Source organism: Euleptes europaea, chromosome 16 (genome assembly GCF_029931775.1).
Source record: "Euleptes europaea isolate rEulEur1 chromosome 16, rEulEur1.hap1, whole genome shotgun sequence".
Classification (NCBI taxonomy): Eukaryota; Metazoa; Chordata; class Lepidosauria; order Squamata; family Sphaerodactylidae; genus Euleptes; species Euleptes europaea.
In genome coordinates, this window is record NC_079327.1 from 28673157 (window position 1) to 28689599 (window position 16443).

The 16443-nt window shown below is 38.3% G+C and overlaps 1 protein-coding gene across 2 annotated transcripts in view; it reads left to right on the top strand.

Moving 5' to 3' along the window:
• SEPTIN10 (septin 10) overlaps positions 1–16443 on the top strand; it is a 49328-nt gene that overhangs the window by 20450 nt on the left and 12435 nt on the right. Inside the window, exons 3-8 of one of the 2 annotated variants that reach the window (XM_056861837.1) lie at positions 568–679; positions 4202–4397; positions 6645–6831; positions 11055–11216; positions 13703–13799; positions 14855–15023. In XM_056861837.1, the coding sequence (XP_056717815.1) occupies positions 568–679; positions 4202–4397; positions 6645–6831; positions 11055–11216; positions 13703–13799; positions 14855–15023 (923 nt within the window). The remainder of the gene's footprint in view (positions 1–567; positions 680–4201; positions 4398–6644; positions 6832–11054; positions 11217–13702; positions 13800–14854; positions 15024–16443) is intronic. The other variant, XM_056861838.1, reaches the window with a different exon arrangement.

The following is a 16443-nucleotide window of genomic DNA, read 5'->3' on the forward strand; positions in this document are numbered from 1 at the left end:
GTGACATCTGAGTGCAGTCTATGGTGTGTGAAAGAGGGGGAAAGCCTGAGGGACAAAGAGAAAGAAAAGAATGTACAAGATTAGAGAGGGAGACGGGGCGGTAAAAAAAAGGAAGGATTCTAAAGACAAGGATCCTGAAGGGGTAGAAAAAATAAAGAATTTAGGGGGAAAGGGATTTTAAGGATGGAAAAATGGAAGGGGGTGCAAAGAAGAATTAGAATAAATAGGCAGAAAGGTACAGTGGTGTATCCCAATCTTCTAAGGTACCTAGGCCATGGTATGAATTGTCCTTTAGTAATTAGTCCAGGAACTCAATAAGTTGGAAGTATCTGCTCCATAGAAAGAAGCTTAAATTCTTTGACCTCACAATTCTGAGTAACTGTGGGTGCTTTCTTCCTCCTTAGTAGATTATCTTCCCACAGTGATTTTTCTTTCGATGAAAAAATTAAACCAAATACAAACTGTTAAAAATGTTGGGCATTATCTTGCCTAGATTTGGCACTGACTGTTGTGACTTTTTTGTCAGTCTTATTCCTTAAACCAATTTCCTGTATTCCTTTCCTGCAGCAGAATTGTCGACCCTTATCCTTGTCTGGTCATGTTGGTTTTGATAGTTTACCAGATCAATTGGTTAACAAATCAATCCATCAGGGTTTCTGCTTCAATATTCTCTGTATTGGTAAGTAACCTTTCCATGTGAGTAATTGTAGTAATGTGAGTTATAAAACAGATATGCCTGTTTATAGCTGTGTTATATGATAAAGTTATTACTCCCTTCTTTTACATTGCTCTAAGTGTGGCAATCAATTTAGATTGTCTTTCTAATCAAGTTGGCTTTGGACCAGTGCTGAGCAATATCAGGTTCATCTCATATTTATTTAGGAAATTTAGTGTTCTGAATACAAGGAACAGCCAGTGGAGCTATATTTCCAAACTCCAAAAAAGGAGAAGCTTTCTAGCCATGGTCTGTTTCTTCTAGAGTAGAATTGCTTCATGGTGAGTTGGCACCTTATTCTTGATGTTGACCAGTTTGCTGTGAATCACTGAAGCCTGACTGCTTTTCCCATATGATGAGGAGAGTAGGGCTGAAATGAAACTGAAGGGTTTGAAGTAGAAGTAGAAGAAAGTATAAATTTGGGTGTTAAATTAAAAGTATAAATTTGGATAAATGAAGCCTGTGGGCTGGTCTGGGATTCAGAGAAACCATGGATAATAAGGGTAAAGGGGCACTACTGGGGGCATCCTTCTCTGAAATTTCATGGGTCTCCACACTGAGTATAATGGTCAGTGATTTAAACAATAAAGTTTATTGTCTGCAGCCGAAGGCCATTACAATCTGTCATATAAAACCTAGTAATAAATAATAACATTAAAGCAGTCTGACTAAAAAATCCTGGTAATTTAATGCATTTGATGGCCTGATTAAGTGCAGCTTTAGCCCGAATTTTCTTGACTGCTAAGGCAGAGAGGGACACTCTAAAGGAGACAACTGGATCGGCATCTGAGAGGAGAAAGAGCAGCTTCTCAGAATCTGAAAAGAGATTTAGGTCATTTAGAAGCCCTGTAAGAAATTTAGTTCTGGGCTCTGTATAAAGAGGAAAGAATAGAATATAATGCATTAGATCCACTGGAACTGCGGCTCCACAAATGCACAGACGAGAGGCCCACGGGGTTTGGGAATAAAGTCCTGCTAGCAAGCCATTGGTATGGTTTGAAACAGGATTGAGGTGAAAGCTATTCTGAGATTGTGGAAGGGGATACTGACCAGATCTGAAGCTCTGACATGATCTCTTTTAAACTCTTTAAACCATGGGGAGAATTTGGAATGGGAGATTAATTGCCTGTCTGAGGCAGCATCACACTTCAACACCCAATCACAAATGTTGGTACCTGCCATGGGGACACCCTGGGTGTCATCCAATATGGAGTAGCAATGCAGGATGTTGTTATAGCAAGCTAACTGGGCAGCATCATTTTGCATCATGTTAAAACATTGCCTGCTGTGTAAATTGGTGGTGTAATCGCTTTGCTTTCTCCAAAATCTTAAGAAGGCTACCTAAACACGGGTCCTAATAAGGGCAAACCAAGTTCTGCTCACATCAAGGCTGCAGGGGTGCCACTGGGTAAAGCTAGAATTCTCTTTATAAAATGATTTTGAATAGATTCCAAATTTTGTGACCACATTTGTGGTGGACATGTAAAAAAGTTAAGAAATTGTGGATACAAATTCATCAAGAAATGCAGAAAGTTTTAGGAATCAAATTCCCTCTGAACCCAGAAACTATGCTATTAGGAATTGAACCTGATAACTTGGATAGAAATCATGGACAATTGTTTGGCTATTTGACAACGGCGGCCAGATTAGTACTGGCAGCATCCTGGAAGCAGGATGATATCCCGGACTTGGAAAAATGGCATCAAAAAATGGATGAATTTGCGGTGATGGCCAGACTGACCAGTTTGATAAAAGAGAAGACAACTGAAGACTTACAAAAAAATGGGAATGCTATTTCGAATATGTTAAACAGAAAAGATAGATTGTTAGAGATAAAGATTAGTTTATAAAACTTATTATATAGGATAGAAGGAATTTATTTTTTAAAAAAGTAGACTATAAGAATAATGTATAGGATATTTGAAATGAAGAGACAGATTCCCCGAAGGAGTACAAACGGTGTGAATGTGTGTATATGTAATTTGTGTGTTTTTTTCTTTTCTGAAAATGTTAATAAAATATCTTTTTTTAAAAAAAACAAATTTTGTGACCAGACCATCTTTCCAACCCCAAATCTATACACTATATAAAAGCTGGGGAATTGCCTTACTTTGATATAGTTTCAGAACTGGATCAATCAGAAAACCTCCTTTTGTGTAGTAAAATTTCAGAATAGCCCTTATAGATTTTAAGACTATGGCTCTAGTAACTGCCAAATGAACCCTGAACCCTGCACATTACTCCTAGATATTTGAAGGTGTTGCATTGCTCTACAGGGGTTCTATCTATAGATCACTTAAACTTGTGAGGCCTTTTCCTAAAGACAATCACTTTGGTCTTGGCATAGTTGATATTTAAGGCCTCTTCCGTACAGTAAAGCAGTCCCTCAGAACTATTGTCCAATAAGTCTGCTGGACATAGCTGCCAAACTATGTAGTAAATTCCCTCTATGCAAGTTGGAGGATTGGGAGGCTTCCAACCATGTTATCACTTCTGAGCAGGCAGACTTTAGAAAAGGGTAATGTACTATAGATCATTGTCAAATTCTCCCCCCCGCCACTGCCTCTTCCCCTTCTGGAGTGAAGAGCAGTCTTTATTATGGCTCAGAAAAGCTTGTGTTCAAAACGTGCACTCGGTGTAGTGTAAAACTCACCCAGACTGACAAAAAATGACGTGTGCCTGCTGTATCTGGGGGGAGGACCACAACGTTCCCAGCCTGCAAAAGCTTGCCAGATATTTACACCAAAGGCAAGGAACGATCGGGCAGCAAAGCTAAAACCCGTCCTGTGGCAGCAGGCTCTGCAGTCTTTCAAGACGCCTGTCGAAATGCCAATTGTGGGACTGCATGAAGGACCGACAATGCAAACAGAGTTGCACGAGAGCCAGCTTGGTGTAGTGGTTAAGAGCGGTGGTTTGGAGCAGTGGATTCTGATCTGGAGAACCAGGTTTGATTCCCCACCCCTCCACATGAGCGGCGGGCGCTAATCTGGTGAACTGGATTTGTTTTCCCACTCCCTACACATGAAGCCAGCTGGATGACCTTGGGCCAGTCACTCTCTCTCGGCCCCACCCACCTCACAGGGTGTCTGTTGTGGGGTGGGGAAGGTGATTGTAAGCCAGTTTGATTCTTCCTTAAGTGGTAGAGAAAGTCAGCATATGAAAACCAACTCTTCCTCCTCTTCCTCCTCCTCCCTGTAACTGCTGTCCACCGATGTTTTTGTGCAGGCATGCATTCTTCCCTCCTGCCCTGCTGCGAGCTCTCTGGTCTCTAGTTGTTGGTTTTTCCACTGACTCCGGCGGCTCAGGAGGAACCGAAGGAAGGGGATCTGACTCGCACATGATGCTGCTGTAGTTTGGCCCTAAGTTACAGCAAATGTTGAATTATTTTTCTAATAGAAGAAACACAGCCATTTTCTTTTATGATAGAATACAGTTTGTATGATTATTTTGCCATGTAAATATGCATGTTTATTTCTGTAATTTTAGGCGAGACAGGACTTGGGAAATCAACTTTGATTGATAGTTTGTTCAATACCAGTTTCGAAGATCGCACGTCAACACACTTCCAGCCAAATGTAAGACTTAAAGCTCAGACGTACGAGCTTCAGGAAAGCAACGTTAGGTTGAAGTTGACCATTATAAGTTCAATTGGATTTGGTGACCAGATAAACAAAGATGACAGGTTGGTATCTCCTCACTCAGGTAATTGCATCTGAAATTACACAGTGAAATGCCATCAAAACTTGTAGTGATATTGATATGGATATTGTCGTTCAGCTTTTATAGATGTGCCTATAAACAGGAGTGAGTATGTGTTTCTTGTTGTGCAGCAAGTTCTGCTTTTAGTTATTTATTTATTTTTCTAATTTGTATCCCGCCCTCCCCAGCAAGCTGGCTCAGGGCTGTTGACATCATTAAAACATAACATACAATCCAATGAAACAATAAAAGAAGCAACAAAATCTTCAAACCCCATAGCAAAGTTATGTAAATCACTAAACTGTGGGCTCATGTTGGAAGGTGGAGCTGCGGGGAGGGGGGGAGGTCAGTAATGATAGTATCTGTGGCTGTCCTCAGCTGAGAAAGCCCTGGCTCTAGTTAAGGACAGCCGCACGCTCTTAGGGCCAGGGACCACAAGCAGATTCTTGTCAGACAGTCTTAGTGTCCTTTTTCTCAACTTTGCTCCCATATAGAAACATATCCCTGATTTCAAAGTGATTGGAGAATGGAGGAAGGGGCAACAGGCAGGCTGCTTTGTTTTAGAGGGTTCCCCCCCCCCTTTACAAAGTACGCATGAAACTGCCTTATACTTGGTCGATCGAAGTTAGTATTGTCTACTGAGACAGGTAGCAGCTCTCTGAAGACTTAAATGTCTTTCACGTGACCTACTTCCTCATCCTTTTACCTAGAAATTCCAGGGATTGAATTTGGGACCTTCAGCATGCCACGGATGCTTGACCCCTCCCTATCCCTCCCAAGTATTTTCCTGGCTAATCTGCTTAAGTGTATTAGGTGCTTTTTTGGGAGGTGTTTGGGCCAGCAAGTTGGTACTGTTTCCAACATAGCTTGGAAAAGGGAGGCAGTTTCTTCGTGGCTGAGACAAGAGCCACCCAGTGAACTCTGTTAAAGGCTGGCTTCCTTTCTCACAGGAAGTTCTACCAGCCCAAGTCTTGGCAAGTAGACAGGTTGCAGCTACAGTGAGAACACTTCCACAATGCACTTGCTGCCGATGTAATGTTATCTATTTGCAGCCTCAATTGACATTTAAACAAACCATGTTAGGTTTTCCATAATTTGTTTCTTGTTGGTAAAATTGACTTTATTTGTTGATCTGTAAACTCATTAAGTTAATAGTTTTCTAAAAAAATTCAGTTCTTGAAAAATAACTGTCAGGCTTGCTCAAAGGCTTGCATGTGGCCAGTGAAATTTCTGACTCTTTTCATTTGAATAGCTGACTGTTTTCATTGAATCGCCATCTGTGTTTGAAACGTCCCTAATTTTCAAAAGGGAGTTGGCCATTCAACAGTTGGCTGTTTGAAGAAAAAAAACTTGTTTGCAGGGCCAGAACAATGATTCTTTGAATCCTGGCCATTTTCTTGGAAGTAATTTACTTCCAAACAATTAGCACAGTCCCATGAAAGTTAACGATGCCTGGTTACTAGGATGAATGAAACGAAAGCACCATTTGAACTCTTATGTTGCAAATTCTTGTTTTGGGCTTATGGCTATAAAGTTTGGCATTGTGATAACAATATTCTAACCAAGAGGGTCATTCGTGCACATTAGTTTTTTGATCGAAACTCCTTAAAAATAAGATTTATCTTATACTATTTTTATTTTACAACCACCTGGCAGCTTGTGTACAGCAATTAACGCAAAATGAAATGGAAATGGGCAAGAACTGGTCTGTTTTGATGGAGATTAAACAAAAATATTTTGTATAAACAGATATTGAAAAATGTTGTAAAGAGCTTAAAGAATTTTTTTGTGTAAATCAGACACTTGAAGTAAGCAATACAATGGTTTGGGACTGCAGTAAAGCATATATGTGGGGAGGTTTTATAGCCCTTAACGCAAGTGTAAAGAAAGAAAGAAAAAGGAAAATGGCAGAATTACAACAGAAATTGAGACAATCTGAGAAACAACATCAAATAACAAACAATAGAAAAACTTTAAAAGAAATAAAACTGATTCGTAAAGAAATAGAGCAGGTCCAGATAGAAGAAATGAAAAATAACCTGATATGAAAAATAACCTGATATTTGCAAGACAACATTTTTTCCAACATTCAAACAAACCGGGTAAATTTCTTGCTCATAAAAATAAGATTTATACTGTTGTTATTTTACAACCACCTGGCAGCTTATGTACAGCAGTTAACGCGAATGAAACTCTTTACTTGCTTCAACACTATCTTTTCTCCTCCCAGCTATCAGCCAATAGTGGATTATATAGATGCACAGTTTGAAGCCTATCTCCAGGAAGAGCTGAAAATAAAACGCTCCTTATATAATTACCATGACACTCGCATCCATGCGTGCCTTTACTGCATTTCTCCCACGGGGCATTCCCTTAAAACTCTTGATTTATTAACCATGAAAAATCTTGATAGCAAGGTAAGATTTTTAAACTAACTTTAGCAAAAAGTAGTCCGACCTCACTGTTATAGCTTTATCTGTTACATTTCACATAGGATCTTTTCCAATATGGTAGTTTTATACAAGTAAATTCAGCATGACTTTTTAACTTGCTTTCTTACTTACAATTCTTTTGTGGTGTATCATGTTACTGGTAAGACTGAAAGAACATTCCAGTAAAAATAAACATTGCAGATCATGGAGGTGAAGCAAGCTGTCCTTATCCAAAGTTTATTAAATACAGTCGGTCACTTTGAATCGGTTATTGTGAACAGAGCTCTGTCATAGGGTGATTTATTTATTTACGTTATTCAAAGTCTGCCTTTTTTACTGGGACTCAAGGCAGATTGCATAGTGCAAGTCAAATACAATCAACAGGATGGGACAGTTTGTGAACAGTGCAATAGGCTTTGGATTACAGATCTTGATCAGACCTGCAGCTCAAAAAAAATGTAGAACGTGATGATAAATTATGGTGCTCAGGCCTTAACTGGATTCAGTCCAACACAGCAGAGACATAAAAGGGTAATGAGGCTCTTTATAGATTGTTAAGGTTGGTTAGGATATGGTTGGATTAAAGCTGGAACATTTCTAGGTTCTAATAGGTAATTGTGATATGATTTGATGTGTAATTGTACAGTGGAGTGTTGAATTTTTGTGCTGTTGGTGTAATGTTGCAAATTGTATTTCTCATTGTGGTTTTCTTTTTTCTGTAATTGTTTAATAACATTTTAAAAGTTAGAAAAATAGCAAAAAGATAGAAACTACATCATCTGGTAGGGAGAAAGTAGTTTAGGAGAAGAAGATGCCTTTCCATTCATCAATCACAACACCAATAATCCATTCATCAATCACAACACCAATAATCCATTCATCAATCACAACACCAATAATCTAGGAATATTTACATCCTAGATATATCTCTGCCTTTTAAGGACATGTCCACATCATATTAATACCATTACAGACATGTAGGTAATCTGAAAATCATATCTCAGACTGAAGTCTTAAGCACACTTACTAGAGAATAAATCCCATTAAACTCATTGGGACTTCCTTCTGAGTCTATGCATGCTTAGGATGATGCCCTAAGTAAAAAAAATTTTTTAAATTGTATAAATCGTCAAAATAAATGTGAACAACTATATAAACTGCCTTTAGGCATGCTAGTGGTCTGATCTCCTTATCCCCATACCAGATGTTTCAAAGCTGCACTGTAGTGAAAGACAATGGCAATCATTCAGCATTTATACTGTCCAGTTCGTTTTGTAGCTTAATACAATTGTACTTCACATTCAGTGAGGCGAGGGGTTGTAAGAAAAGAAATGGAACTAGCTGGTACCAACAAGCTGCATATCCGTGACCTAAGACACATGCTGAAGTTTATCTTTTGCTTAGCGGCAGTCCCAGCTGTTGATGAAGTCTGCTGTTTGCTTTTAAGCATATGACCTCTAAAATCAGATAAAGCTCAAACAGATTTAATGACTATTGGAATTTGAATTAATATCAACCTTCCAGGGTGTGTATCGGAGCAGTTTCTCAGAGTTTCCATTTCAGACAAGAGACCTTTTATTATTTGGTTACATTTCTAAGGATTTACAATCCCCCCCTATGTGGCAGGAGGCCGTATCAATACAGCCAAATGAAAAACGGATTAATTTAAGATGGCTACGTTTGGCAGAGTGCATGACCTGCTGTGTTGTGTGCTCAGAGCCCTGTCATGGGTTGCTGAATTATCTGTTCTGCATCTGAGGTTATGACTGCCAACGAGTAGGGTTGCCAACCTCCCAGTACTATCTAGAGATCTCCTGCTAGTACAGCTGATCTCCAGCTGATAAGAGATCAGTTCACCTTAACCCCTCACAAGTCCCTCTGTTGACCTTTGTCTTCTTCCAGCTTCATTATATTTATAACGGCTTGGTGTGGATCCTACTAGATATTGCAGCTGTTCTGGGCAGAGCGTTAGCATTTTTTCCAGCTCTCCTTTCATAGTACAAGATGTTCCTTGCTAATTAAAGTAACTGCTTATCATAGTTTTAAGATCAAATATTATTAACTAAAACAAGTACTCCTCAGAGGGAGTGAAAATGTAATTTTAAGGACAGAGTTACACAGGTTCTAAATTAATAAATCATAGTGCTTGAGCTAGTTCTATGTAAAGCAGTGAATTTTCCAAATCTGCACTTTATTATCATAAATTAATGATTCTAAATATAGGTAAATGCAACTCTAGGGCAATAATCTGAGGAAAGTTAACCCCTAATTTGTTTGCCAGTCATTATAGCCCCAATCCTGTTTGGAGTCCTTTTGACTGTTCACTGTGGCATAGTTCTCATTGAGACAAGAAACCTACATCTCAATTGTACAATATCAGACTGCAAGCTGGAAGCTCAAATCCAAGGTTATAATTGCTTGCATGATGCCGACTCTTCCAAAATTCCTAGTACACAGAAATTTTGCATGCCAGTGAAAATGCTTGGCTAGAACTCTTCCCCCGATGTCTCGGTTTTATGTGAAAATATTTGGTTTTGTTTTTTGGAGAAGAGTGTAATGGTGCAAACCCTTAGCTGCAGCTAGGTGGTATAGCCTATACAATATTGAACCAGTCAGAAGTTGACTCCAAACAGAGCCAATAACTCTGTTTTTTATTAAGGAATGCACTGTCCGTCATTATCCATCCCTTTTGGTTGTTGTGGTTCTAAGAAGATCTAATAGGTAACTACTAGCACATTAAATAAAGATGTTTTGTGAAATTATGTTTTGATATGTGTTGAGATCATTTTCTGCTGTAAATAAGCCACACTATAAATAACCCTGTAACCTTATATTTGGAAGTTTTAATCAGTATTTAATCACTGAGAGCAAGCTAATACTGTTGTAGAGAAATAAGCCCTTGCTTAAACCCATGGAATAATTAATGAGAGAGACAGAGAACAACGATACTTTCCTTTTGTGATGGGCTGCCTTTAAGCTTCAGACAGATTTGCTCAAAAAAGTACAAATTATTTTAGTCAGTGTACAATTTTGTATTAAATATAGTAGGTGGATTTGAAAGCAGTAGCTCATTTGAGACACAGCATAGGTTTTGATAGTTCTTCAAGCTTTTGGCACGGTTAAAAAACCCCACATTTTATTAGTCCAGATTGTAATCAAATGCTTAGTTAGCAGAAAAACAGGGAGATGTCATGGCTGGAGGAATAGGGTGGATTTGGCCCCTTCCAGTTTCTCCTTCACCTCCACCCAGTCGCACAATGTCAACCAACCTCCTTAACTTGAATTTCTCATGCAGCATAACTAGACATTCTTATAGTAAACAATATGGTGTCAGCTAGAAACCCAGCATAAAAATAGATATGGAAGATTTAGAGTTTATGTTTGATTTTGTAGCTGCTTATAGAGAAATATCTATAAGCATGGGGAAACTACGAAATGGACAATATATTACAAATAACAATGTAAATAGACTTCTCTGCAAGTTGAACTGAATGGCAGGAAGATAAAGCTTCACTTTCTGCATTATGTACCCCCCATATCAAGAATGAATATTTGGAAGTATTTTTCAGAGACTTCTTTAGGTGCCCTAAGACATTGTCAGTCCTGCAGAGGTGGTGTATTGTAATACATTTGTATTGTAAATGAAGAAGGCAAAACAACAGGTTCTTGCAGAAACATGAAATTGTCTTTGTTAATGGTAGTGCAGTTTGGGTAGAATTAACACTGATATATTTTAAAGTTGTCCTTGCTTGTTCTGCTTTTAAAACTATATTAAAATCTTCATATTAATATGATATTAATATCGACCAGAATTCAAATAAGCTAGACACCTGAATAGAAGCCACATGCGCAGTTGGTTTTCTTCCATTCTTTTCTCTGTAGCATCTTACACTGCTTAATAGGTAATCTACTGTTTAAAAAGCAGTTTGCGTCTTTGTTTATTATTTATTTACAAAATTTATATCCCTCCTTTCTGCTCTTACAAGGGCTGCCAAGGTGGCTAACACATACATGTGTGCTCAGTTACATTATAAAACCATTAACATAACCCCCCTCCCAAACATACCTCATTAAAAGAACTCTAAAAAGAGTTAAAAAGCAGAGTTAAAATACATACAAAACAGTTAAAATACTCAGTTTAGTAGTGAGAACTATTGTACCTAAAGTGGTCTGAAAAATTACAATACTGTAAATTATGTCTTTAATAGGTGAATATTATTCCAATTATAGCCAAAGCTGATGCAATTTCTAAATCCGAACTTCAGAAATTTAAGATCAAAATAATGAGTGAATTGGTCAGTAATGGAGTCCAGATATATCAGTTTCCAACAGATGATGAAGGCATTGCTAAGATCAATGCTACTATGAATGTAAGTACTTTACTTGAGCCTTCAAATAGTGTCTTCCCAATGCATGTGAACTGTTTGCCATTATTGTGCTGATCATTTGTGACTCTTCTAAAGTGTATAAAGGCTAGCATTTGTTACAGCTGTTGTGGTCGACCTTTTAGCATGAGCCTTTCCAAAACCAGATTACTATCAGGTACAGGTAGAGTATCCCTTATCTGGAATGCTCGGGACCAGAAATGTTCTATATTTTGGATCTTTCCGTATTTTGGAATATTTGCATATACATAATGAGATATCTTAGGGATGGGAACCAAGTCTACACAAGAAGTTCATTTATGTCTTATATACACTTTATACATATAGCCTGAATGTAATTTTAAACAATATTTTTAATAATTTTGTATACACTGAACCATCAGAAAGCAAAGATGTAATTACCTTATGGCAGCTGAAAACTTCAGGTTTTCAGTTTTTTTTGGATATCCGGTTAAGGGATACTCAACCTGTAGTAAGATTGGCAGCTATAAAGGATTGGTCGCGGGTAGATAAAACTATGAGGAGAGATCATGAGATTTTAAACTAGGCTTTTGGAAATTTAATTTGGTTTCAAGAAAGAGATTAAGAAATGTCAAATATCTTCAGTCTGGAGACTGAAGAAAGTATATATGTATGTATGTATGTGTATATATATATATATACATACACATAGATATATACATACACATACATACACACACACACATACACACATACACTTTCTCCAGGAGTTTGTTTTATAATGAATTAATCATGAAGGTATTTGGTATTATAGGGGCAAGTCCAGCTGGATAAAAGTTAGTTTTGTTATTCTAGAGAAATTTCTTGGTGGGGACGTGGTCTTATCATAGGAATAAGTAGAAGAAATAATTGGAAACTTTATGCCCACGTTATTCTAGTTCTTTCAAATCAGAAATATTGTACTTAAAATGTTAAAGGAAATGTTTTGAGAGACAATTTTCCTTTAGAGTTTCCAATGAAAATTAATGCCACTAAAATCTTGTTAAATTTGAGATACTCTTGGAAATTTTAATCAGAAATAGAAAAACATTAATACACCTGTTCCAAGTAGGGAGAGGAAATCTACAAGTCTGATCTTCCTAAATTTGTATCAGCTGATTTTAAGGAAAAGATGCAGTTCCAGTGGTCCCTGATGCCTTATAAAATTGATTCATGTAATTCAATCATAGATATCTGTTGAAAATATCATAGAAAGGCGGCAGGTTTTTATCTATAGCCTGTGCCTGCCAGATGTAAGGACAGAGGTTTGAATTGGTTTCTGAAGGCTGTAGCCTTAAAGAATCTTCCCAGGGCTTATCAATTTCCTCTGAGACATCTGAACTGAATGCTCTTTTTATAAAATTCACCAAGGGTTCCTCTTAAAGGGTTTATGCTACAGATGGTCTGTCCTCTCAGTACATCAGGTTCTAAATGTAGAGCATAGGCATAAACTGTGGGGGGGTGGACTGAGTGGCTCGACTCCTCCCAAGATTTGGAAATTGAACACTGGGAAAGGGTAGTGCCTATGTTTCCTTGTTGAAATAGCTTTATTTGTTTGCTTGCGTGCTACTGTTGTTGCTTTTTTGCTGAGTGAGGGATGGGTCTATGTATCTTTGATTAAGAACAGTTATTTTTGTCATTGGGGGTGGGGGGCTGCTTCAGTCACTCCTAAGCTCTTCTTTCAATTTTCATTTCATTTTTAAATGGTGAGGTGGTATTTATTGAAGAAAAGGGTGATTCCTAAAACGGCAGCCTGGGTGCTGCCTCTCTGAAGCAATGAGGAAGCCCATCTGCTTGAACAAGATGGGGGGGGGTGCAGATCAGAGGCCTTTTTAAATTTTCCTTTTGCAAGGATTGTGCCCTGTGTATATGTTCATGTTCTTCATTTTGCTGTTTCATAAAGTGGTGTGGTACAGTTTCAAAGGGGCAATCAACTAGCTAATGCTTAGAGAAGAAATCAGAGGGGAAACACAGTTGAGCAGCACTTTCAAAACTACAGCAAATGTATTTCTTAGGATTTGGAGATGTTTGTAGGACATAAGGATATACATTCCATGCAGTAGTGATTGGTTTGGCTGGTACAGTCTTGTATATATGGGATGTTCCACAATTTTCCCCACAGCTTGTCATCGTCAAAGTTGATTGATAAGTTTGACTTTCAGTTGGATGTTTGTATTTATAAACAAGCAAGAAGAGAGTCTTCCTGCTATTCCTCAGTTAAGTCAGAAAGATCAGAAAACTGACCTAGCATTACACAAAATGTCAAAACCTCCCTATCAATACTGAGTGGAATAGGAATACCGTAAGTCAATTCCTCCCCCCACTCCAGTAATTTTTCAAATAGTACCACAGAGTTATATATATATTACACTATATTTAGATAGTAATTAGGTTATATGCTGTATTTCATAACTTTTTATTTCATTATTCTGGTTACCAGCAATATGTATTTATTAGCTCATGTTTCTTAGGGACATTTGCCATTTGCTGTAATTGGGAGTACAGAAGAGATAAAGATTGGAAACAAAACAGTAAAAGCTCGTCAATATCCTTGGGGCATTGTGCAAGGTAAATGTGAATATGTATTCTTTTTTATCCACAATTAGTTTCCTTCAGTTGTCAACAGATTACAAATCCTTTATCCGGCTAACTGTCTATTGCTTAACTGATTAACTTTACGTTTTGCAACACCTTAATAAGCATAGTTTTGGGGCATTCTTGAATGAAGACAGCATATTTTTGTCAAATTTGTGATAAGCGAATAATGTTTTGGATTTGTAGCTTGTGAAACCAGTAGAGCTGGTAGTGTCATGAGTCTGTTTTCTAGTCAATTAGTGTTCTTCAGCAATAATTTTCACTGACAAACCTACCTGTAGTTAAAACTTGAACAGACTAATTAGTGTTTACATGAAAAACTTTTACCTTAATCATCCCTTTTCTGAAACGGGGTGATCCCACAAACAGATAGCGACTTGCTTGTTGTTCTAAACAGCTCCTTAGTTTTTGGGCTTGTTTGTTTTTCATAGTAATATTAAATATGATTAAATCTTGGTGTGGGACCAGATTTCCAGATTCCTTAAGTGTATAGACTTAAGTTCATTAGAAACAATGGAATACTTCAAAGGTGGATTTTAGGCCGTTTTTCATGGTGGCTTTAATAGTCTGTCAATTTTTAACAGCTTTACACTGTAAGCTACGAGCCCCGTGGCACAGAATGTTAAGCTGCAGTACTGCAGTCAAAAGCTCTGCTCACAACCTGGGTTTGATCCCGACGGAAGTCGGTTTCAGGTAGCCGGCTCAAGGTTGACTCAACCTTCCATCCTTCCAAGGTCGGTAAAATCAGTACCCAGCTTGCTGGGGGTAAAGGGAAGATGACTGGGGAAGGCACTGGCAAACCACCCCGCAAACAAAGTCTGCCTTGGAAACGTTGGGATATGATGTCACCCCATGGGTCAGGAATGACCAGGTGCTTACACTGTAAGCTACCTTGGGCAGGTTCTCTGGAGAGGTGACATAGAAATGTTGTAAATAAATAAATATGCTTGTCATTTTCCTTCCTGAGTGGACAGAGTTTTAAGGTAAGTGTCAATGGTACGCTTATAATATTTTCTTTCATTGCTTAGTGGAAAGTGAGAATCACTGTGATTTTGTGAAGCTCCGTGAGATGCTGATTTGTACAAATATGGAAGATCTGAGAGAACAGACTCACATGCGCCATTATGAGCTGTACCGGCGTTGCAAATTGGAGGAGATGGGGTTCCGAGACACAGGTCCAGAAAACCAGCCTGTCAGGTAAAACCATGAATCTTTGCTTTATTTCATCTTCGAAAGAATTTATTCATTCTCTTCCTTGTAGTAGCTCGAGTCAAAAATAGATTGTTTAAAAACTTGTCAATGGAAACATTTGCATTCAGAATTATGACTGAAAACCTAAAGAAAAGCTATAACCTTTTACTTTTAACATTGACCTCATTTCTGAATCCTAAGTCTGTGGTCCTGCCCACCGCTTCAGTAGTGGCTAGGCAATGAAAGATATCAGGAGATAGAGGAGGTTGAATCTGCTGGGAGGTAGCTTACCGTTGGCCAAAGTGGTAGATTAATGGCCAAGCAAGTCTCTTGCTGGGTTGAACGTTGCCCTGCAGGCTGTGTTCTCTCTGGTTTGTCAGGTGCTGGAGGGTGTGCTTAATGAACTGTTGTTGCCTTCAGTGGTTGTGCAGCAACGCTGGTGCCTCTGGAATAAGTAAGTAGCTAACACAATTGGAAAAGAAATTTGTGGCCAAGAACGGCTTCCACAAAGGGTGGTGGTTGCTGGTGAATCATAGGCTGTCCGAGCACTCGTCTTATTTGTATTCTAATTTATTTTCAAGTTAGGTGGATCTAAAGATCTTTTCTGATTTTTTTTTCCAGAAGTCCTTTTGGCAGTCCCAGTTCTTCCTTCATGTGCATTATCTTCTTTTCCTTTTCTTTTGTCTTTACATATAATGTAAGTAGCTATGCTCTTTCTAACGTTTCTCTCTGATGTTTCTCTTTTATGCTTCCTTATTTCTGCTCTTCCTGTCCTGTTACTAACATCTGAAACAGAAGCTGTACTACAAATACCCTTCAAGATCAGAGAGAGCTGACACAATGAGTAAATAGATTGGCACCGCTTTTAACTGGCTAGATTTCTTGCCCTGCAGGTACTGATGGGTATCGGTGATAGGATTTTGAACATGTTGTAGATGGAAATACCGGTTATTGTTATGCTGCATAAAAGAAGCAAATGTTTTAATAAACATGCATCAACTTATCCTATGCTATAGAAGGGTGGCCAATGATAGGCTTGCCAAGACTTAAGATAGTTCCTGACAGATACTGTTCTGAGTTTTTCTTAAGACCTAATCTCCAGGGAAGGAAATTCCACAGCTGCCTGGGCAATTTGTTGCAGACATCAGCAGTTCTTAGCAATGAGAGGATTTACACTTGAAGCAGCAGTTGTCTTGCTAAACACAGAGAGATATAATTGGCTGCATTTCTCAGTGCATGACTCTACTGTGTGTTTATAGACCCACTTCTTTCCGTCATGCTTGATGTTTTCTGTATCAGATGCCTGGTATTCATATGACGGCAATGCAACTTGCATTATCTCTTAAAAGCATCCTTCACTACATTTTGATGTCTTAGTTCTGACTTAAGATTCTGCTATGCATGGAATCCCCCTTAAGATTCATTA